Source organism: Mauremys mutica, chromosome 12, assembly GCF_020497125.1.
Source record: "Mauremys mutica isolate MM-2020 ecotype Southern chromosome 12, ASM2049712v1, whole genome shotgun sequence".
Classification (NCBI taxonomy): Eukaryota; Metazoa; Chordata; order Testudines; family Geoemydidae; genus Mauremys; species Mauremys mutica.
In genome coordinates, this window is record NC_059083.1 from 6,978,857 (window position 1) to 7,004,515 (window position 25,659).

General features: G+C 51.5%; 1 protein-coding gene across 1 annotated transcript in view; it reads left to right on the plus strand.

Moving 5' to 3' along the window:
* LOC123346036 (C-type lectin domain family 2 member D-like) overlaps positions 1–8,134 on the plus strand; it is a 55,407-nt gene extending 47,273 nt beyond the window's left edge. The window contains exon 4 of the mRNA XM_044983235.1: positions 881–8,134. Within this exon, the coding sequence (XP_044839170.1) occupies positions 881–1,043 (163 nt within the window). The 3' untranslated portion in view covers positions 1,044–8,134. The remainder of the gene's footprint in view (positions 1–880) is intronic.
* The last annotated feature ends 17,525 nt before the right edge of the window (positions 8,135–25,659 follow it).

A 25,659-nucleotide genomic window follows, 5' to 3' on the forward strand; every position in this document is an offset into this window, starting at 1 on the left:
AATCACTTAGTTTTGTGAGATCTGTTTGAAGTTCTTCACAGTCTGCTTTGGTCTTAACTATCTTGAGTAGTTTAGTATCATCTGCAAACTTTGCCACCTCACTGTTTACCCCTTTCTCCAGATCATTTATGAGTAAGTTGAATAGGATTGGTCCTAGGACTGACCCTTGGGGAACACCACTAATTACCCCTCTCCATTCTGAGAATTTACCATTAATTCCTACCCTTTGTTCCCTGCCTTTTAACCAGTTCAACCAGGAGACTGAAAGAGCTTGGCTGGTTGAGCCTAGCAAGAGGAGAGGGTATCTCATTGCTCTCTGTAAATACCTCGGGGGTAGACACCTGGGCGGGAGAGGAGCTACTGAAGCTACAGGACAATGTTGGCACAAGATCACACAGGGATAAACTGGCCAGGAATTAATTTGGGGCTTGAAATTAGCAGGTTTCTGCCCATCAGAGGAGGGAGGCTCTGAAGCAGCCGCCCCGCAGGAGCCGTGGGGCGACCCACCTAACTAGATAGAATACGGAGCCTGAGAAGTCTGAACAGGACGATATGGAGGGGTTGCCTGCCATAGCAGGGGGCTGGACTCAGTGACCCAGGAGCTCCCTTCCAGGCCTATGTCCCCTCACACACTGGAAAGACCTGCAAGAAACTTCACAGCCTCTGTTTCCTGTTCTCTGTGAGCCTAATTTTCAGGCACTCAGCGTCCACTGTGATATTTACAGCTAGAAGTGACTAGCTCAGGGTTGATTAGTAGCAAAGCCTGGTTGAGAACCCAGTTCCCCTGTGTCGTACAGCACTGGACCACATCGCTTCTCTGTACGTGAGCAGGAACGGGAGCCGGCTGCATCTGATAACCCCACACTGCTTCTCATTGCAGGTTTCAGGTCAGAGGGGAAGGGCAGTGCGCCTACCTGGATGAAAATGGGGTCAGCAGCTCCAGGTGCTACTCAGAGAGACATTTCATCTGCAACCGGCCGGACGAGTGCTCTAGAAGGAAGCCAAGCGCCACAGGAGGGAACACAACATCTAAGATCACGTAAAGGGCCAATACAGCCTCTTCACTGGATGCAGAACTTACACATTCACGATTTCTTGCAGAGCATCCTGCCTCTCCAACCATTGCTCCCTCCAGATCCCAGCTGAAAAACCATCTTTACAAGGCTCACTGCACTAACTCTAGTGCATAATAACTCCATTGCCATGGTACTACCGAACACGGGTTTTAGAGGTTTAAATCTAATATTCCATTAATACCGGAAGTGAAGAAGCTATTTAGATTTTGAAGAATCCTTGCGTCTCTGCACCCGGGTGTCCAGAACATATAGCCTTCCTCCGAGGATCGTTACCTTGTCGTGGTGGAGGGGCTTGCGTGTTCCGATGAACCCCAGGGCTATGTCGTCTGGAGCCTTGTGCTCCTGGCAGGGTCACCCTAGACGAACAGGCCTGGGGGGAGGTTCCAGACTAAAAACGATCCTGCGCAAGATGCTCATGAAAGCCCAAAAAATGAGCACACGAACCTTGCCTGGATTAGGAATATTGGACCCACCCCTGAAGCCAGGCCTGGGGGTGGTGTTAGGTGAGTGTCTGATGGCCAAGCAACCCATGTAAACCCAGCCGGGCCTAGCCCGAAAAGGCGCCGTGGGCTCAGCACCCGCGAGGCAAAGGGTGAGGGTTGGGTGCGATGCCTGAATGGCAGCAGGAGGGATGGACCAGGACGGGTTGGCCAGACACTAAAATGACAACATTAATTCGTAAATTAATTTTAGCTCCTTCTAGTGGATGAGAGCTTGGAGCTGCAGAGGGGAGAAAGGAAGAGAGTGACAAAGATGGGGAGAAAGAGCAGAGAGGGGAGGATGGAGAAAGAAGAGACGGAAAGGACAGGTTGCTCTAAAGGGAGGATCCCCCTGAGTGATATTGAATGGGGGACAGAAGAGCTAAGAACTCAGGCCTGGAACCTCAAATGTTTCCTTGGAGCCTAAATACCTTTCAGGGTCTGGGTCTCAATTACTAGTTTAAAGCCAGATTCCACTACTGGAATGTGAGTTTATTTGGAGGGTTTTTGTAAATCTCTAGCCCCAGGAGTCATGTGATTACATGAGACTATTTCTAGCCTTCCTGGTTGTGGAGAAAAGTTTGAACCCCTAACACAGGTTTAAAATAAACAGTTACGGAAAAAAGACCTCAATTTGTGTATTAAAAAAAGTCATGACTTTATGGGATTTTTGAATTTTTGGGTTTGACAAAACTGGATAAACAAAACTAAAGGTCATAAATTTTGGTCGCAACTTGAACTAGGTGAAATGTTTTGACAAAATCTTTTTTATTTTTGGCCAAAAATGCAGATCTGGTGACACCAAAACAATATGAGAATGTGTGTCGGTTTTGCCAAATCGACTTAGCAGACAAACCACCTAAAAACAAACTCCAAAAAAAGCTGAACATTTCGTTTTGCTGGTTTGGGCTTTTTGTTTCATAATTTCCTGTAATTTTGTTTTTAAACCTTAAAAATTAAAATGAAACTTTTTTTCAGCAATTTTTTTTTTTACTTTTTGATGCAATGGGAATTTTGAAACAAAATTGTTCTTGACTTAATCCAAGACTAATTTTTTGTTTGATTTGTTGGAATTTCCAGCAATGTGAAAAAATCCATGATTTGCCCAGCGCTAGCTGTGTCCTCTCCTGCCCTTTCTGTGCTGCTCAGTGGGGGGCGGGGGGATCCAGGTTAGATGGGAAGTGGACACTAGGGTGCAAAGAGCTGAGAGACCCTGATCTCTCTACATTTAAAACTTAGGTTGACCTAGATACCTTGCTCAGGTGTAAAAAATTCACAGCCCTGAGAGACGTAGTGAAGCTACCTCAGCCCCCTTGTAGACACCGCTTGGTCGATGAAAGAATTCTGCAGTCTCGCCAGGAGCTGGATTTACAGTAGCGACGGGAAGAAAACCACCTGTCTCGCTAGCAAGTCTCTACACTGCAGCAGCGTATCTGCAGCCCTGTTAACCCAGTGCATCTGCCGTGATGTGAACCTGGGATCGCTGCCTCTGCAGACACAGGAGCTACTCTTTGAGCTAAAGAACCAGACTTGTGAACAGTGCTATCCTTGTGAACAGCAGCTACTGCAGGGGGACAGAGACCCTGAGTGTAGGATACAGACCCGTGGGATACACTTGGGAAAAGGCCGAAGAGACACTGAACCAAAGTCGGGGTAAGAAGTAGCCAGTGGATCTTGGAAACATCATTTGAAGCTGGGACTGGATGACAGGATGGATCACTTGATAATTGCCCTGTTCTGCTTATTCCCTCTGAAGCAATTGCCACCTGCGAATGTGGGAAGACAGGACACTGGGTTTGATGGATCATTGGCCTGACCCTGTATGGCTGTTCTGATTAACTTTGTGTGTGTGTGTTTGTGTGTTTTTGAGTAGATCTGATCAGAATTTGACAAGAAACATTTTTTCACAGTGTTTTCTCCAGGATTTTTTTGCCATTCTTTATTTATTTTTTTTTTTTATTTATTCTGACCGAAACTGTGAATGGGAGATACTTAGTCAGCATCTCTCATCATCTGCATTTAATTCATTGCTGTGAGCTAAGATTGTTTGGGTCGGGAGAGCTCCTGGAAGGGTTTAGTCGCTTCCCCTGGGCTGTAAGTACCGGAGTAACCCAAAATGACTCCCAAAATTAGTGGCCAGGTTTTCAATAGATTCATGTAGATTAAGGTCAGAAGGGACCATTAAATCATCTAGTCTGGCCTGCCTAGCACGGGCCAGAGAACTTCCCCCACTTACCCCTGTATTGAGTCCAATAACTTCTGTTTGGCTAACGTCCGTCTTCCAGAAAGGCACCAGTCCGGCGTCCGGCTCACCAACGCCATATACAGTGAGCTGAGCTGCTCTGAAAATCTGCCCTAAGGGTCACAAGGGGAGTTGCCACTGTGGGATGAGGGAAACCTGAAGGTCCTTAACCGGAGCAGAAACTAAAGCAAAACACAAACAGAAAACTGAACACGAGTCGTAGATTCCAAGGCCAGAAGGGACGGCGGTGGTCATGTCGTCTGACCTCCTGTACGACACAGGCCAGAGACCTGCCCCAAAATAACTTCCGCTTAAGCCGGGCCTCCCATTTGGGTTACTCTGGTGTTTAAAATAGACAAGTAAATAAACCTTTGTTTTGGTGGGATGCAAAATAAACCAACCAACCCTACTTCCTCACTTCTAGAAACTCTTTTTCCCACATCAAGAGGGAGGGATGTTGAAAATATTTTTTGAAGGAGAGACAGTAGCAAGGAGGTGGGGTGGTTCTTTCCAGAATTTTTCATTTAAGAATCTTTTGTCCAAACAAAGAAAAAGAAATGAAATTCAACCCAAATGAAGATATTGGGGAGGGGGGAAGGGGACTAAACATTTTCTTTTTGTAAAAAAGGCATTTTTTGTTTAAGAAAACTGTTTTGATGGCAAGGTTTTGATCTGGTCTATTGATGTGTAGATAAATTACATGTTTTGCTTCCCTCCCTCTTAACATAGATTCCCTGCTGTGAATCGCTTGCAGTCTCAGGACAAAGTTGCCTTCTCTGTTTGAGAAGTGCCTTGTACAGGGCAGCCTGTAAATTGCTGGGCAGGAAATGGTTTTCCCATCCCACAAAAAACCTTGATATTTAAAAAAAAAAAAATTCCGTCCCAAATCGGGATGAAACCATTTCACAAGTTCCCAAACGAGCTGAGAGCAACCCACCCCCCCCAATAGTGAGTGCACTCACCTGAGAGGCAGGAGATGCAAGTAAGTCGCTGCTCTGAATGGTACAGATCAGGGACTTGACCGAGGTTTTTTCACATCCCAGGTGAGGGCCCTGACCCCTGGGCTATTCTCACATAGTCTGTCCTGGCTATGTTTCATGAAACCAGCTCTGTTTCCACAAAACGTTTTGCATTCACAGACTTGGCATTTTCAAACAGAAAGCTGCTTTTTCAAAAGATTCCTGAGCAGCACTAGTGGGACTCTACCAGAAACAGATAACGAGGCTGGCATTCGTTATAACAGCACTCACACACAGCACTAACACACACTCACACAAAGCACACTCTGCGGGGTGCAAAAAAGGAGCCTGACAGAAGTTCTCATCCAAAGCTTATTGAAGTTACTGGAAGAAACTCACAAGTCCAGAACTCAAAGGTGGAAGACGAGAACCTAAATACCTTTGAGGTTCTGCGCCCCATTAACTTGACTGAGCAGCTCCCTTTGACACTGTCATACCAGTGTCCCCTGTACAGGATTGCCCCCTAGAGACTGAATTACAAATTATTATTTTAATGTATGATACTTAGAGTTCACATTGTGCTAGACTCTGTAAAATACCTTACTTTTACAATGTGCTCTACTTGTCGTTTGTCTTACGCGTGTCTGTTTTGTGTTTGTACAGCCCCTAGCACAACTGAGTCATGCTCCATGACTGGGGCTAAGTACCACTGCAATACAAATGCAATGGCACCGTCGCTTTTTACAGAGCTTGGTATGTGCGCCGGTGAGTTCTTTGATGGCTGCTGAGTCCGATGGGCGAGTGACAGTCCAGTCCACAGGTACGACACACCCACACATTAGCAACGCTCTGAATCCGAGCAGCAGATTCTTTCCTCCTCTGATGCCGATCATCACAAAGTTTGATCCAGTCCTCCTCACAATGCCTCGCTCCATCTACAAGCTGACTCTGCCAACCGGCGTGGCATTCTGCGTTCCTTTCCCAATCATCCACAGAGATTCCAAAGGACACTAAGCTTTGCAAGCATCCCGGGATCTGTGCGGCGGCCTGCCTCTCTATCTAGAACCTTCGCGAGCATCAAAGTACTGCAAACTCTTCGGGATCATGTAATCCGGCATTCACGTGACATGACCAAGCTGCCTGAGTCCTTTCTTACTAATTAATGTTCCCATAAATGACATGCCAGGACGATTTAGCACTTCCACGTTTGTCACCCTGTGTTGCCATCTTTGAAGAATTTCCAAGCATCTGACATGGAAGCTGGTTAATCTCCTGCTATGTTTGGCGTAAGTCGTCCATGTTTCTGAGTCATACAGAAGAGTGGATAATACACACGTCTTAGAAATACAGCTTTTCACTTTAATTGACAATTTGTTATTGTTCCAGGCTCTGTCTTGCAAAAGACAAAAGTTCCTGGCTGCTTTGCTGATTCTGCTAGTGAGCCCAGCATCAAGATCTACATGGCTGGTAATGGCAGAGCCAAGGTAGCAAAATTGGTCCTCAGCATCCAGACGAATACCCCCTACGGTGATATCTGGAACTGGCTCTGGGGCGTGATAACTGTCTTCTTCAAGCTTCTCGCTAGCCCAGAGCACTTGGTAATAAGCTGTTGCAGGACATCAACACGGTGAGCCACAGGGGCTGCATCCTCTGCAAACAGCAGGTCCCTTCTGATGATCTCCTTCACCTTCATCTGAGCTCTGCACCATGCAGTGTTAAACCCCCCCCCCTCCATCCTGTCTGGCGCTAGTACAGACACCCCCTCGGACATCACGGAACGCACGTTCAAGTGGGAGTGGGAATAAATATTAAACGGTGTAGGAGCCACTATGCAGCCCTGCTTCACTCCATTGGTGATGTTAAGTGACATTAAATGACTGGGGATAAGTGTCACTTGAAGTACCAATAAACAGTAATACACTAACATATAACAAAGAGCTGCCCCAAAGACTTTACAATCTAAGTGTAAGACAACAGTCAGGGAGCGAACCAGAGAACAACGAGAGGAGATTGTTGCAGGACTTTCATTCTAACTGTCTAAGCCAGTGGTTTCCTGTGCTCTGCGGACCCTGGGGATCCACAGACCATGTGTAAGATTTACAAAGGAGTCTGCACCTCCATTCGAAATGCTGTAGGGCTCTGCAAATGAAGAAAGGTTGCAAACCAATGGTGTAAGCCAGGGGGTCTCAAACTGGGGGTCGGGACCCCTCAAGGGGTTGCAAGGTTATTACATGGGGGGTTGTGAGCTGTCAGCCTCCATCCCAAACCCCACTGCCAGCCTTTATAATGGTGCTAAATACATAAACAGGTGTTTTTAATTCATAAGAGGGGTCACACGCAGAGACTTGCTGTGTGGACGGGGTCACCGGTACAAAAGTTTGAGACCCACTGGTCTAAGCCAGGGGGCTTCTGGCATTTGCATCTTATTATTTCTGTTTCACGGTGACCAGGCGAACCTCTCGTTCTGCTTCTCTTCTCTGGGTGACCCCTGGACTGTCCCGCGATAGACGCACAGTGTGACCCAGGGACCCCTTAGTGCCACCTGGCAAAGGGGCCAGCGAGGGTGCCTGGGGCGTGAGGTCTCATGTTCAAGCACGTGTCACTGGTCACCACTGTCATTGTGAAACACACGTGCGGCTGGTGTGCAAGCAGTTCTGTGTAAACACCGACCGTCATGGGCCCAGTGTCTGTGTCCAGGCGGGTGGTCACCGGCAAAGGGGTGAACCGGGTTTTCTGTCAGACAAAGGCTGTTTGTGTCTCTCTGGCTGTCGGATGGTTCACCGTGGGGCTCCTCTCCCGCGTCTGAACCAAACACTGAGGAAGGACGAGGGGGAACCACACGGAGAGAAAAGTAACAGGATGGAACAGTGTCAGTTACGCTGTTTCTACCTCCATTTATAACTGGAAATTAAACCCTGTCGCTGTATCAGGAATGTAAATGGCCTGTTGCTACTGCAGTCCCTGAGTGTGTAGAAATTGGTCCCAGCTTCTGGGCAAATGCTCTGAGTGATGCATTTGGTCTGTAATAACATGTATGTACCGTGTCTGTCTCACTTGCAGCTGAATTCTGTTTATATTTATATGTAATATATTAACCGACTCTTATTGTTGTTTTTCTAAGTAGCAGGGGGGGAATCTGTCTCTCTTGTGGGATTTGCAGGATCTAAGGTTTTCCTAAATCTTCCTCACCCAACAAATGTGCTGTTTTGTCAGATGCTACTTGGCAGTGTGCGAATCCCCACCTGACTCCTGGAGATGGGCCTGTCCTGCAGCAGTCCCTGCATTCAGAGCTGGGTGTTTATTGCCGCTGGGTGTCCCAGTGGAGCTGTGACAGCCGCTGGCTTGGCTGATACCCCAGGAGTTGAGCCAGGGAATGTTCAGAACAAGATGTGTGAGCTGCCCTGGGCTGGAGCTGCAGGGCCGGGCTTTGTAGCGACAGGTGTAACAGACGTCGATCCTCTGTGGAGCAGGCTCAGGCAGCGACCTGTGCCCCGCACAGGCCAGTGTGTTACAATCACTAATGGATCCGGGCAGAAATTTTTTGACAGGCCGTTTTTCCTGTCGGGAAAATGGTGATTCATCAAAAATCAAGACATTCTGCAGGGACGTGTCTATTTTGACTAAAGTTTGGATGGAAACTTCCCTTCCTGCCTGTCTGGCTCCTCAGCAGCCCCCCGGTGGCCTTCTCAGGAGCCTGAGTTGTCAGACTCCCAGGTCCTCAGATCCTAACAGGTGGGGAGCTGGGTCTCCCAGTGCTTCCTGCCTGTTGGGAAGTTTGCCCCCAGTGGGATGCCAGGGAGCTGGAGAGGTGGGACTGGACGTTTTTGCAAAATTCTTCCAATATATATATTTTAACAATCCCTTCTGTGGAAAGTATTGCAGAGCTTACCATTAATTCCTATTTGGAACACACCCCCTCACTCTGTCTCTGCTGGAAATGTGGAATTTTCCATGGGAGGGAAATCATAGTTCTAAGTCTACAACAGTAACTGTTTGTTCAGATGAAAAGTTGTATTTGGGGATTACAGAGATGTGACCGTGTGTTTGGAGATCCCTTTCAGTCCTGCAGCAAACCGCACTGGTGAACGGAATTCAAAGTATCAATCTACAGAATACTCCCCCCCCCCCGCCCTTTCCATCCACCAAAACAAACCCTAGAAAAATTAATTGGTTTTTGCCCTGATTTTCACCTGTTTTTTCTTGTGGTAACACTGATAAATTCCCCGGGGGGGGGGGGGAATGAAACCTCCCTAGGCAATTTATTCCAGTGCTTAGCAGCTTCCCAGCAGGGCTAGCGGAGACCAGCAAGATCCTACAGAGCTAATCACCAGCTCTGTCCATCCAGCTCCCCCTCCTCCTCCTCTGCTGCCCCCTCCTGCCATTACCGCTCCGATCGGCATCCTGAACAGCCAATGGGAGAAGGAGTGGGCGGGCTCAGGAGGGGCTGAAATGCTGCAGTGATCAGTCACTGCACGGAGCAGGTGCGATGCATTCAGCTTGGTGCAGCTGCTTGGGATCGGGGTAAGCGGTGCCTTGTGTCCGGGGGGGAATTTGGGTGCGGTGAGGGGGGTTTAGTGGATTTCTCAAAGGGATGTGGTTGCTGGAGGCAGAAGAGGGAAAACCCCCTTCGCGCCCCCAGGGGTGCGGGGGAAACACCCGGGGGGGGACTGGGGGTTGGACCCTGGGGGAGCGGATCGAGGGAGGGGAAGAGGCGCGTTCAGGGCGGTGAATTGGCCCGGCCAAGCAGGGGGCAGCGCTCGGCTCGGTGGCGTTTCTCTGGGTCAGGCTGACTCTGGGGAGCTGCAGCTGATCGGCTGCAGGAGGGCGGGGTTGGGCTGGGGAGCAAAGAGCCGGGTGCTGGCAGCACCTTCCAGCGTCACCGCCCAGCTCAGCTCTGGCCTGTCCCCGGGGAGCTCGGCAGGTTGGCACCTTGGGTGAATGATCGCCCAGAGGTAAAGAAATGAGTGTGGGGCGGGGGAGCACAGAGCCCTGGGGCGGGGAGGGGACATTGTGGGGTGCTGGTGTGTGGGGAGGGGGAAGCACAGAGGCCCTGGCATGGGGGCAGAAAGGGGGATCCTTGTATCTGGGGAGGGAGGAATTTGGGGGCACACAGAGCCCTGGCATAGTGGCGGGAGTTGCTTGGAGTCCCTACAATAAAGGAGGATGGGAGAGTGGGGTGGGATAGATGGATGCAGGTAGCCTACGGTGTGTGCAGGGAGCTTGGCCTGCACAGGCTGGGAAGTGTGGGACCCCCGGGGGGGTGCAGGGCAACGTGTGTGTGTGTCTGTTTTGCTGGGGGCAGCGAGGAGGGAGGGGCTGTCACAAGGACACAGGGTGATTTCCGTTAGCCTGGGGCCTGCTTGTCTCCATCCAGCTGCCTGGATGTACCTGCGCTGGGCCACATCCTCAATCCCAGGGGAAAGGGGGGGGCGGTTCCCGAGTGAAGGCAGGGCCGGGGCATCTGTGGGGGATGGGAGCCGGGCGGCCGCACAGAACAGACGGGTGATTGTGGGTTTGCTGGATCACCTCCCTTCCTATGCGGCCTCATGCAGGGAGAGCCGCAGCCATAACCAGCCCACCCAGCTAGCAGCCTCCCCCTGCTCTGCTCGGATGGGCTGGGGAAGGGTGGGGGGCTCTCGGCATGGCGGGAAGGAGGCTCCCTTGTTTTGGGAACAGCAGCGCTGGGGTGGGTGGATCTGGGAATGGGGGGAGGGAGGCCCCTGGATTTGAGGGGTGGGGCAGGAGGGGAGATCCAGGCTTGCTGGGGGAAGGACAGAGGCGGCTCATTCCATGGGGAAGGCAGACAGCAGCAGGGGTCTGGTTTGCAGCGGGCAGGGTGGGTCCGGGCTAAGGGAGCGGGGTGGGATGGGGCCGGGTGGGGGAGCAGAGGGCAGCAGGGCTGGGAAGAGGAGTCCGATGGCTGTTTGCAAAGTGAGGGCCCGAGTCGGGGTGCAAAGGGGCTGGAGGGGAGGGGTCAAGGCCCCCCTGCTTTGGGAATCCCCCAGAAATCCCCCTCACCAGTGCAGGGGCCTTTCCAGGGCCGGCTGGGAACAAGCTGCCCATCCTGCACTGTGTGTTGCAGGCTGCTCCTCTGCACCCAACAAACAGAGGCTCTGGGTTGTTTGAGCCCAGCTCAGCTCACACTGGAGCAGTTCATGCTGTTAGCGCTGGAGATCTGGGCTCAGTCCCTGCGGCATCAGCCAGGCCAGCAGCTGTCACCCTGCAGCAGGGCACCAGGCCGGAGGCCTGAGAATGGAGAGGCTGGGCTTGAGGAGGCCAGGGAGGGGGAGAGACGTGCCATGAACCCCGACTGTTTGTTCACTTTCTGGTCTGTTTCTAGGCCTTGTGGCCTGTGGAAAAAGCTGGAAAACATGAATCCGAAAGGCCGAGAAACCAGGAGGTGAATAAACAGAACCCGCCTTGTAAGTCCCAACAGCCAGCACAGGCTTCTCTTTTTCGAGTTCTGCTCGTGTCTCTTTGTCGGTGCCCAGGGTTCAGAGCCTGGGACGGAGTGAGACTCACCCCTGCGGCGCCTCCTGTTGGCCGTCCTGGGAATTAGCTGTTCTGACCCGGAGCGCCCTCTGCAGGCTGGTGCCTCACTGCCACTGGCCCCTGTGTCCCTCCTGGACCCGGTGCCCCTTGTCCTTGGGCGCTGCTCCCTGGCAGTACATCCGCTCTCTGGGTCTCCCCACCCTGGGGAACCCCCACCCACTATCCCCACCTCACCTCACCGGCTACTGCCAGTCACCATCTAGCCCCCTTTCACTGGGGCTGACTGCAGTGTACAAGCCCCTCATCACAGGCAAGGGTGGTTTGGACCTGCTGTCTTGGCCTACCCCTGGGCTGCCCCTCTGCAACCCCAGTACCTTTTCAGCCTTTCCCTTAAAAACAGGGGTCCTGTGTTCATCTGGCTATCGGTACTTGGTATCCCAGCCCAGGAATACAAACTATAGATCTGAACTGAGCGGCGCGTCTGTGAAGGAACACAGATGTCACTCCAGCGTTCGCTTCCAAACCTGCTGTTCCAGCCCTGCCTCTCTGGGGTAGCAGCCAAGTTGAAGGTGGGTGGAATTTCCTATTCCAGATGTGGGGCATTTAGGAGGTGTCTGCTGTTCGTCACTGCAGAGTCTGAGCCTCCCGAATAGGAATGAAATATTCCCTCACCAAGCAAGCGTTATCACGGGCCTGTTTGGTAGGTGACTGTGAGGGACAGAGAGATGAACTGACCAGCCCAAGGTCAGGCCAGGAGCTTGTGACATTGCTGGAAACTGAACCAAGACCTCCTGGTCAGCAGGTCAGTGCTGTCACCATCCTTTGCTGGGACTGAGAGGTAAGATCTAGGGTCTTGCCCTAAAGGGTGTGTCTACATGGCAGTTTAAGCCCAGGGTTAGTCAAACTTGAGTGAGCAGATCCTGGGTTTGTTACCCTGGGACTTACTTATTTGTAACCCCTTGAGCCTGGGTTTGAACCCAGTGTAGACATACTAGAACCTAATCCCTACTCGCCTGCTTCTGTTAAGGTCAATGAGGGCTGGATCTGGGCTGGCAGAACCACAGTGGGTGGATTTGTTTCCTAGGGGACTTTAAATGACTTGTGTTTATAACGAGGCCTGGTGGACATTGATGATGATTTTCATAATTTTGACACAGAATATTGATTTTTAAGCTTTATTTAAAATATTTTTATCAATTTTAAATGTTCACAGCTGTGCAAAATTATGGGTTTTAAGCCTTTAAAAATGTTATGTAAATGCTCGCAGTTGTGGGAAATTAATTGGGGAGTGGGGAGTCAGACAATAATTAATGACAATAGATGTTGAGATTTAAACAAAGCTTTATAACCTCATGTCAAAACATACATGGGAAATACACGTCAAACAAATCCTACTCAGTTCTCAAGTAGCATTTTCCTTACTTTGCCTGTCTGTGAAGCTCGATAATTGTGGCTGGAAATATTTTGTCAGTTTGTGCACGTGCGCCCCAACCAAATAGCTTTTGTAAAACCCTGGATTTTTTCAGTTAAAACTGAAAACGGCATTTTGTATAATAAGCATTAAAACAGGTATTCAGCCATCCAGCACGTCACAGGCCACAGAACCTTACCCACCCACTCCTGTAACAGACCCTGAACCTCCGGCTGAGTCACTAACGTCCTCACATCATGGTTTTAAAACTTCAAGTGACAGAGAATCCACCATTTACACTAGTTCAGTCCTGCAAGTGATCCATGCCCCATGCTGCAGAGGAAGATGAAACCTCCCCAGGGTCTCTGCCAAGCTGAGCTGGGGGAAAATTCCTTCCTGACCCCAAATATGGCGACCAGTGAGACCCTGAGACGTGGGCGAGACCCACCAGACAGACGCCTGGGAAAGAATTCTCTGTAGTAACTCAGAGCCCTCCCCAGCTCGTGTCCCATCACGGGCCATTGGAGATATTTGCTAATAGGAGTCATGGATGGGCCACATGCCACTGTAGTCAACTTCATTGTAATCCCTGCCCCCTCCATAAACTTATCAAGCTCAGTCTTAAAATGAGTTATTTTGTTGTTCACACTGCTCCCCTTGGAAGACTGTTTCAGAACTAAACTCCTCTGGTGGTTAGAAACCTTCATCTAATGTCAAACCTCAATTTACTGATGTCCAGTTTATATCCATTTTTAATTGTGCCAACATTGGCCCTTAACTTAAATAACTCCTCTCCCTCCCTGGTACTGATCTCTCTGATGTATTGATAGAGAGCAATCCTATCTCCCCCCTGCTGTCGTTTGGTTAGAGTAAACAAGCCAAGCTCCTTAAAGCTCCTCTCATAAGGTTCTGGTCTTCCGCATTTAAGAAAGATGAATTCAGACTAGAACAGATGCAGAGAAGGGCTACTAGGACAATCTGAGGCATGGAGGGCCATGCCTCAGATTGTCCTAGTAGCCCTTCTCTGCATCTGTTCTAGTCTAAGAAAGATGAATTCAAATGTGGAAGACCAGAACTGCCCACAGTCAGTGGCGTAGCCAGGTTCTAACATCAGGGGGAGCGAACACATTAAAAAAAGCACCGCCCGACATCAAATTACTGACTACATACTTTTAAATTTGTTATACATATTTATTTGTACTTAAAATAAAAACACAAGAATGATCCAGCCACGGAAGGGTTTGCACAGCCAGCATTTTGTAGGAGAACTTTAGATTTACTTTCTAGAATCTAAAGTATAATTACAGAATAAACTAGTTTATAATTGTCACTGGTTTAAAAAAAATATACTGGTCATTTTTTCCAGTTACTAATTTAATTTTAAAAATCAATGAAATGTTATTTAAAATAAATCATAATACTAAAGTCACCAAAAAACTCATGACAAATGAGTTTTATGAGAATTGGTGAGCAGAGATCTCAGCTCTTCAGGGTTGGACAAAGCAGTAATTTCCCTTAAAGTAGCTTTATTCATGGCGGGGGTTTTTAAACAAAAGACATCACAGGCTGGCAGGCTAACATTTTTTGAAACACTGTGTACTGAAAGTTAGGGTTTTAAACCAATTTAAGCTGCACGTGTGCACCCCCCCCCAACAACAACAGAAAACAAACCTCTTCCTGCTTTCCTATCACCAGTTCTGTTACTACAGGAATGAAATCTAGACATCTTGTAAAATAGTTAGATCCACATTGTTCTTCAAACCTCTGATCAGAGAAATGCAGCTTTGCATTTGAGATACTATATGACCGTAGTACATTTTGCACTGCCTGTGTCTACACTGACATCGGGAGAGAAGAAAAGGACAAGACTGTCCCTAGCGCATATGATTTAAAAAAAAAAAAGCGAGACACACCCACCCACTATTGGTGCAACAAAAAGGGAGAACAGTAGCTGGGGCCAAGAAAGAAGATGCACTGAAACCCTCCTGTACCCACAACTGATATCTGAAAAGCATCAGTCACTCTGCAGATCAAAGGAAGAAAGAGCAGCCAGTATTCAGACAGGTAGGATCCTTATGACCTATCTAGGAGAAGTGCACTTTCTAAGTAAACTGTAGCAGTTTCCCAACAGAGTTTTCTTATGGATTTATTTATTAAGTAACAATTAAGATTAGGAGTCTGATTTAAATGATGTAAATTTTCAGTTTTAGTTAACTGTGGAATTATTGCAGCTAATAATATTAACCGTAGGTGCATTGGCACTGAGATTCTCAGGAGCTACGGTGATGAGATAGAACTTGCGCTAAGGGCTGGAATGAGGGAGACAGATGAGCAATCTGCATTCCCAGGTGTCTGTGCAAAGTCTCGCTCGCCCTGTCCAGCAGCCCTCACCACTGGAGCCGAGGTGAAAAGGAAATGCCGTGTGTCCCCTGAGTTAAAGCCTGGTGCCAGAGGAGGTCACGTTCTTTAATGCCTTAAAAGTAGCCGTGTGGTGGGTGTAAGTGAAGGTGGGAATTTGGTGGCCCAGAGACCAGTGGCTGGAGCAGGAGACTGTGCAGCGCTGGGGACGGCGACTGAAAGCTCAGCCACGCTCGCCCATTGCTCTTACTTACTAAGCCCTTGTTTGGGGAACCCTGTGCACCTCATTACATGAAGGGTCCCTGTATCAGCCAGGCGATCTCTCTGATCAGTGGGTGTGTCCTGAACCCCACTAAACTGTTTGTTAACATAAAGACTTTCCTCATTGTCTATGAGCTGGGTTTGAAGTGGGGACAGTTAGCGCCACAACATAGAACTTGAGGTGGCAGCAGTAGTAGGCTGTTATCCGCTGTGCGAATGGACCAGTGAGAGGTACAAGAGTCTCCCTTTGCAATGCATTACACTGAATGTATTGAAAAGGCAGGTTATTATCTCAGCCTGGGGGAGAAGGGGTGATAATGAACAAGCAACTCAACATGAGCTCCCATTGCGATGCTGTGACAAAAATGGCAAACACAATTGGTGAATGTGTAAACCGGAGCTCTGAGCAGGGGGAGGCAGGTGATTTAACCTCTATGTATGGCACTGGTGAGGCTGATAATGGACTAGTGATCCTACTTCTTGTGCCAATGTTTTAAAAAGGATGTTGAAAAATCAGAGAGGGGCGGAGAAGAGCAACAGAAATGGTTGGTGGCTGGAGAAAAGGCCTCACGGTGAGATATTTAAGGAGCTCTGTCTGTTTAAGAAACTAAACAGAAGATTGAGAGGTGACTTGGACCTGCCCTGGGAGGAAATTCCGGGTGCTAAATGGCTCTTTAAACTAACAGAGAAAGGCAGGACAAGGACCAATGGCTGCAAACTGAAGCCAGACAAATTCAAATGAGAAATAATGCACAGGTTTTCTAACAGTGAGAGTGATTAACTCTGGGACCAAATTCCCTAGGGAAGCGCTGGATTCTCCACTACTTAATGTCTTCGCTCTAGGGCTGTCAGGCAATTAATCGTGCTGTTAAACAATAATAGAATAACATTTAAATAAATATTTTTGAATGTTTTCTGCATTTTCAAATATATTGATTTCAATTACAACACAGAATACAAAGTGTACAGTGCTCACTTTATATTTTTTATTACAAATATTTGCACTGTAAAAAACTGAAGAAATAGTATTTTTCAGTTCACCTAATACAAGTACTGTAGTGCAATCTCTTTATCATGAAAGTTGAACTTACAAATGTAGAATTATGTAAAAAAAATAACTGCATTAAAAATAAAACAATGTAAAACTTTAGAGCCTACGAGTCCACTCAGTCCTACTTCTTGTTCAGCCAATCGCTCAGACAAACAAGTTTGATTGCCATTTGCAGGAGATAATCATAGGACTGGAAGGGACCACGAGAGGTTGTTTAGTCCAGTCCCCTGCACTCATGGCAGGACTAAGTATTATCAGACCATCCCCAACGGGTGTTTGTCCAGCCTGCTCTTAAAAATCTCCAGTAATGGAGATTCCACAATCTCCCTAGGCAATTCATTCCAGTGTTAACCCCCTGACAGTTAGGAAGTTTTTCTTAATGTCCAACCTAAAAGGCCCTTGCTGCAATTTAAGCCCATTGCTTCTTGTCGTCTCCTCAGAGGTTAAGAAAAAACATTTTTTCTCCCTCCTTGTAACAAACTTTTATGTACTTGAAAATTGTCCCCTCTGTCTTCTCTTCTCCAGACTAAACAAACCCAGTTCTTTCAATCTTCCCTCATAGATCATGTTTTCTAGACCTTTCATCATTTTTGTTACTCTTCTCTGGACTTTCTCCAATTTGTCCACATCCTTCCTGAAATGTGGCGCCCAGAACAGGACACAATACTCCATTTGAGGCCTAATCACCGTGGAGTAGAGCAGAAGAATTACTTCTCATGTCTTGCTTACAACACTCCTGCTAATACATCTCAGAAAGATGTTTGCTTTTTATTCAACAGTGTTACACTGTTGACTCATATTTAGCTTATGATCCACTATGAAAGACGGTTACTCACCTGTAGTAACTGTTGTTCTTCGAGATGTGTTGCTCCAATCCATTCCAGTTAGGTGTGCGCGCCGCGCGTGCACGGCTCTTCGGAAGATTTTTACCCTAGCAACTCCGGCGGGCCGGCTGGGCGCCCCCTGGAGTGGCGCCGCTATAGCGCTGAATATATACCCCAGCCGGCCCGTCCGCTCCTCAGTTCCTTCTTGCCGGCTACTCCGACAGTGGGGAAGGAGGGCGGGTCTGGAATGGATTGGAGCAACACATCTCGAAGAACAACAGTTACTACAGGTGAGTAACCGTCTTTTCTTCTTCGAGTGATTGCTCCAATGCATTCCAGTTAGGTGATTCCCAAGCCTTACCTAGGCGGTGGGGTCGGAGTGAGACGTGGCAGAGTGTAAAACTGCTGAGCCGAAGGCTGCGTCGTCTCGAGACTGCTGCACCAACGCATAGTGGGAGGCGAAGGTGTGGACCGAAGACCATGTGGCCGCTCGACATATGTCCTGGATGGGGACCTGGCTCAGGAAGGCGGCAGACGAGGCTTGCGCCCTCGTGGAATGAGCGGTGAAGCGGCCCGGGGGCACGCGAGCCAGCTCGTAGCATGCTCTGATGCACTGAGTTACCCAGGAGGAGATGCGCTGGGAAGAGACCGGCTCGCCTTTCATGCGGTCGGCGACTGCTATGAAGAGTTGTGTAGAACGCCGAAAAGGTTTTGTACGCTCGATGTAAAAAGCGAGCGCTCTACGGACGTCGAGGGTGTGGAGCTGTTGTTCCCTTGGCGAGGCATGGGGCTTCGGGAAGAAGACCGGGAGAAAGATGTCCTGATTGAGGTGGAAAGCCGAGACCACTTTTGGCAGGAAGGCCGGATGCGGACGAAGCTGCACCTTGTCCGTGTGGAAGACAGTGTATGGCGGACCTACCGTCAGCGCCCGGAGCTCCGAGACTCGTCTGGCCGATGTTATGGCGACGAGGAAGGCCGTCTTCCAGGAGAGGTAAAGAAGAGAACACGTGGCCATCGGTTCGAATGGCGGACCCATGAGTCTGGACAGGACGAGGTTCAAATCCCAGGTTGGGGCTGGACGCCGCACCGGCGGGTACAATCGGTCTAGGCCTTTCAGGAAGCGGGAGACCATCGGATTGGAAAAGATGGAGCGACCTTCCAGGGAAGGACGAAAAGCGGACACCGCTGCCAGGTGTACCCGCAATGAGGAGACCGCCAGACCTTGCTCCTTAAGGTACCAAAGGTAGTCCAAGATGGTAGGGACGGGTACGATGAAAGGGTTGAGCCCTCGTTGGTCACACCAGAGCGCGAACCTCTTCCATTTCGCCAGGTAGGTGGAGCGAGTGGAAGGCTTTCTGCTCTCAAGCAGGACTTGCTGCACGGCCGCCGAACAGTCCCTCTCTGCGTGGGTCAACCACGCAGGTACCAGGCTGTAAGATGGAGGGACTGCAGGTTCGGATGGTGGAGTCTGCCGAAGTCCTGCGTGATGAGGTCCGGCCATAACGGGAGGGAGATGGGATCCCGAACGGAGAGCTCGAGCAGCAGGGTGTACCAATGCTGTCTCGGCCAGGCCGGAGCCACTAGTATGACGGTGGCTCGATCCCTCCTCAGCTTCTGGAGCACTCTGTGCACGAGAGGAAAGGGAGGGAAGGCATAGAGGAGGTGAGTCTGCCAGGGATACAGGAACGCGTCCGACAGAGAGCCCGGCGAGTGACCTCGGAACGAGCAAAACTGGAGACACTTCCTGTTCGCCTTGGAGGCGAAGAGGTCGACCCGGGGAAACCCCCACCTCTGGAAAATCGTATGTGCAACGTCGGGACGAAGGGACCACTCGTGGGAGAGAAACGACCTGCTGAGATGGTCGGCCAGCGTGTTCTGCACTCCCGGAAGAAAAGACGCTTCTAGGTGAATGGAGTGGGTCACGCAGAAGTCCCACAGGAGGATCGCTTCCTCGCAGAGGGGAGAAGAGCGGGCTCCGCTCTGCTTGTTCACATAGTACATCGCAGCGGTGTTGTCCGTGAGTACTGTTACACAACGGCGTTGTAGGTGGGAGCAGAAGGTCCGGCAGGCGAGGCGGATGGCACGGAGCTCGCGGACATTGATGTGTAGCGCGAGTTCCTGGGGCGACCAAAGGCCTTGGGTGTGAAGCTCGCCCAGGTGGGCCCCCCAACCGAGCGCTGAGGCATCCGTCGTCAGCGTAACGGATGGGCGAGGAGGATGGAACGGGACCCCCGCACACACGACCTCCGGGGTGAGCCACCAGCGGAGGGAGTCGAGGGCCTTCCTGTTGACCGTGACCACCATGTCGATGGGGTCTCGATGAGGCCGGTACACCGTCGCGAGCCAGGACTGGAAGGGGCGAAGATGGAGCCGCGCATATGCGGTGACATACGTGCAGGAGGCCATGTGACCCAGAAGGCGTAGGCAGGAGCGCACGGTTGTGGTCGGGAAGGCGACGAGATTCCGGATTATGGAGGTCATCGTCTGGTGCCGGGCGCGGGGAAGAGAGGCCCTGCCAACCGTGGAGTCGAGAACCGCTCCGATGAACTCCAGCCGCTGCGTTGGGAGCAAAGTGGACTTCTCGGTGTTGATGAGAAGACCAAGCCGTTGAAAGAGAGACAGAATTTCTGCCATCTGTTCTATCACGAGCTGACGGGACTGAGCTCGGACCAGCCAGTCGTCGAGATACGGGTAGACGTGCATCTGACGACGGCGGAGGGCTGCAGCTACGACTGCCATGCATTTTGTGAATACCCTCGGTGCCGTGGAGAGTCCGAATGGCAACACGGCGAACTGGTAGTGGGCGTTGTTGACCACAAACCGAAGGTAACGCCGATGAGGAGGATAGATCGCGACATGGAAGTAGGCGTCCTTCATGTCGAGGGCGGCAAACCAGTCTCCCGGATCCAGGGAAGGAATAATGGTCCCCAGGGTGACCATACGAAACTTGGGCTTGAGCAGATATTTGTTCAGCTCGCGAAGGTCCAGGATAGGACGTAGCCCGCCTTTCGCCTTGGGGATGAGAAAATAACGTGAGTAGAAACCCCTGCCCCGCCTGTCTTGAGGCACTGCTTCTATGGCACCCACGCTCAACAGAGTCCGAACCTCTTGCAAGAGGACTTGCTCGTGAGAGGGGTCCCTGAAGAGGGACAGGGAGGGTGGGTGGGAAGGCGGGGGCGAAACAAATTGAAGGCGGTATCCCGACTGGACTGTTTGAAGCACCCAGTTGTCCGATGTTAAGCGGGACCACGCCGAAAAGAAATGGGAAAGGCGGTTGTAAAATATAGGGGAAGGATCCGGTAGGGAGAGTGATGGGCCGTCCTCGATCGTCCCATCAAAAGGCCTGCTTAGCCCCCTGCGGGGTCTTGGAAGCGGCCTGGCCCTGGTTGCGGCGGTTGCCGGACGGACGACGGCGATTTTGGGTCGGACGTCTGCTGGTGTAGGGGCGATAACGCTGTTGATAGCGGGAGGGCTGCGGCCGGAAGGGCCTGCGCTGCGTCGCCGGCGTGTGCATTCCGAGCGTGCGGATGGCAACACGCCCGTCCTTCAGGGTCTGGATCCGAGCATCCGTCTTTTCGGAAAATAGACCCTGGGTGTCGAAGGGGAGGTCCTGGAGTGTATATTGCACCTCCGGCGGCAGGGTGGAGGACTGCAGCCAGGAGATGCGCCTCATTGTCACGCCGGATGCCAAGGTCCGAGCCCCGGAGTCCGCGGCGTCGAGGGCGGCCGTAATAGATGACCGAGAGGACTTCTTCCCCTCGTCCAGCAAGGCGGAGAACTCCTGGCGTGATGTGGAAGGCAGGAGCTCCGAGAACTTCGCCAGGGACGTCAGAATGTCAAAGACGTACCTGGCGAGGAGGACCATGATGTTTGCGATCCTCAGCTGCAAACCCCCGGCGGAATAAATCTTACGGCCGAGCAAGTCCATGCGCTTGGCTTCCTTGGATTTAGGCGCAGCGGCAGGTTGGCCGCGCCTCTCCCGGTCGTTAACAGATTGGACCACGAGGGAGTCCGGGGTTGGGTGAGAGTAAAGGTACTCATAGCCTGATGGTGGGGCTGAGTACTTCCGCTCGACCCCGCGTGCTGTGGGAGGAATAGAAGCGGGAGTCTGCCATAGCGTAGTAGCGTTCTTTTGAATGGTCCGGACGAAGGGCAACGCCACACGGACGGGCGCATCCGCACCCACCACGTTGGTGATTGGGTCCTCATCCTCCTGGACCTCCTCTACGGGAAGATTCATGGATGCCGCCACCCTGCGAAGCAGGTCTTGGAAGGCCCGGAGGTCAATGGGCGGGGGTTCGCTGGTCGCAGCCCCTGCCACCGCCTCGTCCGGCGAGGATGACGAAGATGCACCCTGCAGAACCGGCTCCGGCTCTACGTCCGGTGGGTGAGCCTCCTCCGAACCGTGAAGCGTGGGCGATTGGCGGACCGGATGAGCAGATGGCTCGTGCGGAGGAGAGGGAGGCGGCCGACTAATAGTCGCTTCAGGGACCCTGGTGCTGGTGGTCACATCCCTCCTGGGAAACGGGATACCTTGACCTTCATGCTGTCCCCACGGGACCCAGTAGCCCCACTGCTCATGTGGAAGTCCTTGTGGGGTAGGCCACCGGTGGGTAGTATCATCGGCACCGGAGGCTACGGAAGCCGTGCGGGATGGCCAAGGCGGTGCTGTAGTGCCGACGGACTGAACCGCTGACGGCGGGAGGCCATGCACCGACGGCACCGAGGGTCGATACGCCGAGCGCCGACGGGACGGTGACCGTGAGCGTGGACTCCGACGGTGCCGGGAGCTCGACCGGCGCCGGGAGCTCGACCGGGACCGGGATCCGCGGTGCCGGGAGTGACTCCGGGAGTCGCGGTGCCGAGACGACCTCTGACGGTACCGACGGTACGGTGACCTGGATCGGTGCCGGGAGTGCGACCGGTACCGAGATCGAGAACGGTACCGGGACTCAGACCGGCGTCGGGATGGTGCTCGGTGCCGCGAGGAGGAGCGGCGACGAGACTCCGAGCGGCGGGACGGGGACCTGCGCCGGGACCGGGACCGGGACCGGGACCGGGACCTCGACCGTCTTCCGCGCCGCTCGTCAACTGAGGGCGGTCTAGTCATCCTGGCTGGCTTGCCGAGAGAGACAACAGCCCGCACCGGCGGTGCCGGGGGCCGGAGGCTCGGAGCCTCTATGAGCCTGATGAGGTCTCTGGCAGAGGAGAATGTCTCCGGCGTTGAAGGCAGCCTTGGCTCCACCTCGGTCGGTGCCGGGGAGCGTGGCGGTGCCGGACTCGACGGCGCTTGCGGAGCCGGAGTCGAGGGCTCAGGGCCCGTTTTACGCACTGCCGCAGCCACTCTCGTAGTGGACTCTGTGCGTGCCTTCGCCACAGCCTTCGCCAGTCTCTGCTTGCGTGCAGGCGAGAGCGAGCGGTGCCGGGTCGTCTTCGGCGGCGGTTTAGGTACCGTGGCCACGGTGCCGGTCGGTGCCGCGGGTGCACTCTGCACCGAAGAAGCCCTTGGTGCCGGCGCTGACGGTGCCGGGGGCTGGAGGGACGCCTCCATAAGGAGCTGCTTGAGGCGACTGTCTCTGTCCTTACGCGTCCGCGGCTTAAAAGCCGAACAAATGGCACACTTATCTGTACGGTGTGCCTCGCCCAGGCAACGGAGGCAGGAGCCGTGAGGGTCACCCACTGGCATAGGCCTCTGGCACGTTGAACAGGGCTTAAAGCCCGGTGCCTTGGGCATGAGCCCGCACCGGGGAGGGGGAGGGAGAAAATACTCCCCCTATCCTTATCTAAACTAACTAACTATTAAAACTAACTATACTAACAGTAAAAAACTATATACAAAAGCAGTAGAGAGAGCTAGGGATGTGGAGGACTACTGAGCACTCCACAGTTCCGACTGCCGTCACGGGCGGGAAGAAGGAACTGAGGAGCGGACGGGCCGGCTGGGGTATATATTCAGCGCTATAGCGGCGCCACTCCAGGGGGCGCCCAGCCGGCCCGCCGGAGTTGCTAGGGTAAAAATCTTCCGAAGAGCCGTGCACGCGCGGCGCGCACACCTAACTGGAATGCATTGGAGCAATCACTCGAAGAAGAACCTCCAGATCCTTTTCCGCAGTGCTCCTTCCTAGGCAGTCATTTCCCGTTTTGTATCTGTGCAACTGATTGTTCCCTCCTAAGTGGAGTTACTTTTCTTTTGTCCTTATTAAACTTCATCCTATTTTCCTCAGACTATTTCTCCAGTTTGTCCAGATCATTTTGAATTCTTATCCTGTCCTCCAAAGCACTTGCAACCCCTCCCAGCTTGGTATCGTCTGCAACCTTTATAAGTGTCCTCTCTATGCCGTTATCTAAATCATGGATGAAGATATTGATCAGAACCGGACCCAGAACAGATCCCTGCAGGGTCCCACTCGTCATACCTTTTCAGCATGACTGTGAACCACTGATAACTGCACTCTGGGAACAATTTTGCAACCAGTTATGCACCCACCTTATAGTAGCTCCATCTAGGTTGTATTTCCCTAGTTTGTTTATGAGAAGGTCATGCAAGACAGTATCAAAAGCCTTACTAAAGTCAAGATATACCACATCTACCACTTCCCCCCCCCCCCCCATCCACAAGGCTTGTTACCCTGTCAAAGAAAGCTATCGAGTTCGTTTGACACGATTTGTACTTGACAAATTCATGCTGACTGTTATTTATCACCTCCTTATCTTCTAGGTGTTTGCAAATTGATTGCTTAATTATTTGCTTCATTATCTTTCTGGGTACAGAAGTTAAGATGACTGGTCTGTAAAACCCCAGATTGTCCTTAGTTCCTTTTCTTTATCGATGGGCACTGTATTCCAGAAACTTCCATGACTTTTCAAAGATAATTGCTAATGGCTCAGATATCTCCTCAATCAGTTCCTGGAGTAGTCTAGGATGCATTTAATCAGGCCCTGGTGACTTGAAGACCTGTTGCCCACTTCTTCTTTACAATGTCACCTGAAAATGCAAACAGGAGTTCGCATGCCATGGTTGTAGCTGGGGTCACAAGATATTTAGGTGCCACATGCATTAAAGATTCATATGTCCCTTCATGCTTCAACCACTCTGACGGATTCTGCTTGGTAACGATCCAAAGCAGAGCAGACTGACGCATGTTCATTTTCATCATCTGAATCGGATGCCACCGCAGAAGGTTGATTTTCTTTTTTGATAGTTCGAGTTCTGTAGTTTCCACATCTGAGTGTTGCTCTTTTAAGGCTTCTGAAAGCATGCTCCGCCCCTCGCCCCTCTCAGATTTTGGACGGCACTTCAGATTCTTAAACCTTGGGTTGAATGCTGTAGCTGTCTTGAAAAATCTCTCACTGGTATTTTTGTGTTTTTTGTCAAATCTTCTGTGAAAGTGTTCTTAAAACGAACATGTGCTGGATTGTCATCCGAGACTGCTATAGCATGAAATATATGGCAGAATGCAGGTAAAACAGAAAAGGAGACGTGTCCTCTGGAATGGTGGCCGAAGCATGAAGGGACATATGAATGTTTAGTATATCTTGCACATAAATACCTTGCTAGGACAGCTACAAAAGTACCATACAGACGCCTGTTCTCACTTTGGCCTCGTCTACACTGCGGGAGGGGGGTATCAATCTAAGATACTTCGACTTCAGCTCGCTATTCATGTAGCTGAAGTTGTGTATCTTAGATTTACCTTGGGTCCTTGTAATCGGTCGGTCGGGGCTCGACCCTCCAGCGGGCAGGAGGGGAGCCACACCGACTCACTTCTGTTCGCCTGCTAGCTTTTAGGAGTCACGGGGAACAACGTTAGATCGCCGGGCCCTCTGGTGCAGGGACCGGCCAACAGCAGTTCAAATAGGCCCAGGCCCTCTGGTGCAGGGCAGGGCAACAGCAGTTCAATAAGCCCTGGCCCTTTGGAGCAGGGTAGGGCAACAATAGTTTAGGTAGGCCCTGGCCCTCTGGAGCAGGGCAGGGCAACAGCGGTTCAATAAGCCCTGGCCCTCTGGAGCAGGGCGGGCAATAGCAGTTCAATAAGCCCTGGCCCTCTGGAGCAGGGCAGGGCAACAGCAGTTCAATAAGCCCTGGCCCTCTGGAGCAGGGCGGGCAATAGCAGTTCAATAGGCCCTGTCCCTCTGGAGCAGGGCAGAGCGACAGAAGTTCAATAAGCCCTGGCCCTCTGGAGCAGGGCGGGCAATAGCAGTTCAATAGGCCCTGGCCCTCTGGAGCAGGGCAGGGCAACAGCAGTTCAATAAGCCCTGGCCCTCTGGAGCAGGGCGGGCAATAGCAGTTCAATAGGCCCTGTCCCTCTGGAGCAGGGCAGAGCGACAGCAGTTCAATAAGCCCTGGCCCTCTGGAGCAGGGCGGGCAATAGCAGTTCAATAGGCCCTGTCCCTCTGGAGCAGGGCAGAGCGACAGCAGTTCAATAAGCCCTGGCCCTTTGGAGCAGGGCGGGGCAACAGCAAGAGGCAGAGCTCAGGCCCTCAGGCAGGGCTGAGCAGCAGTTCA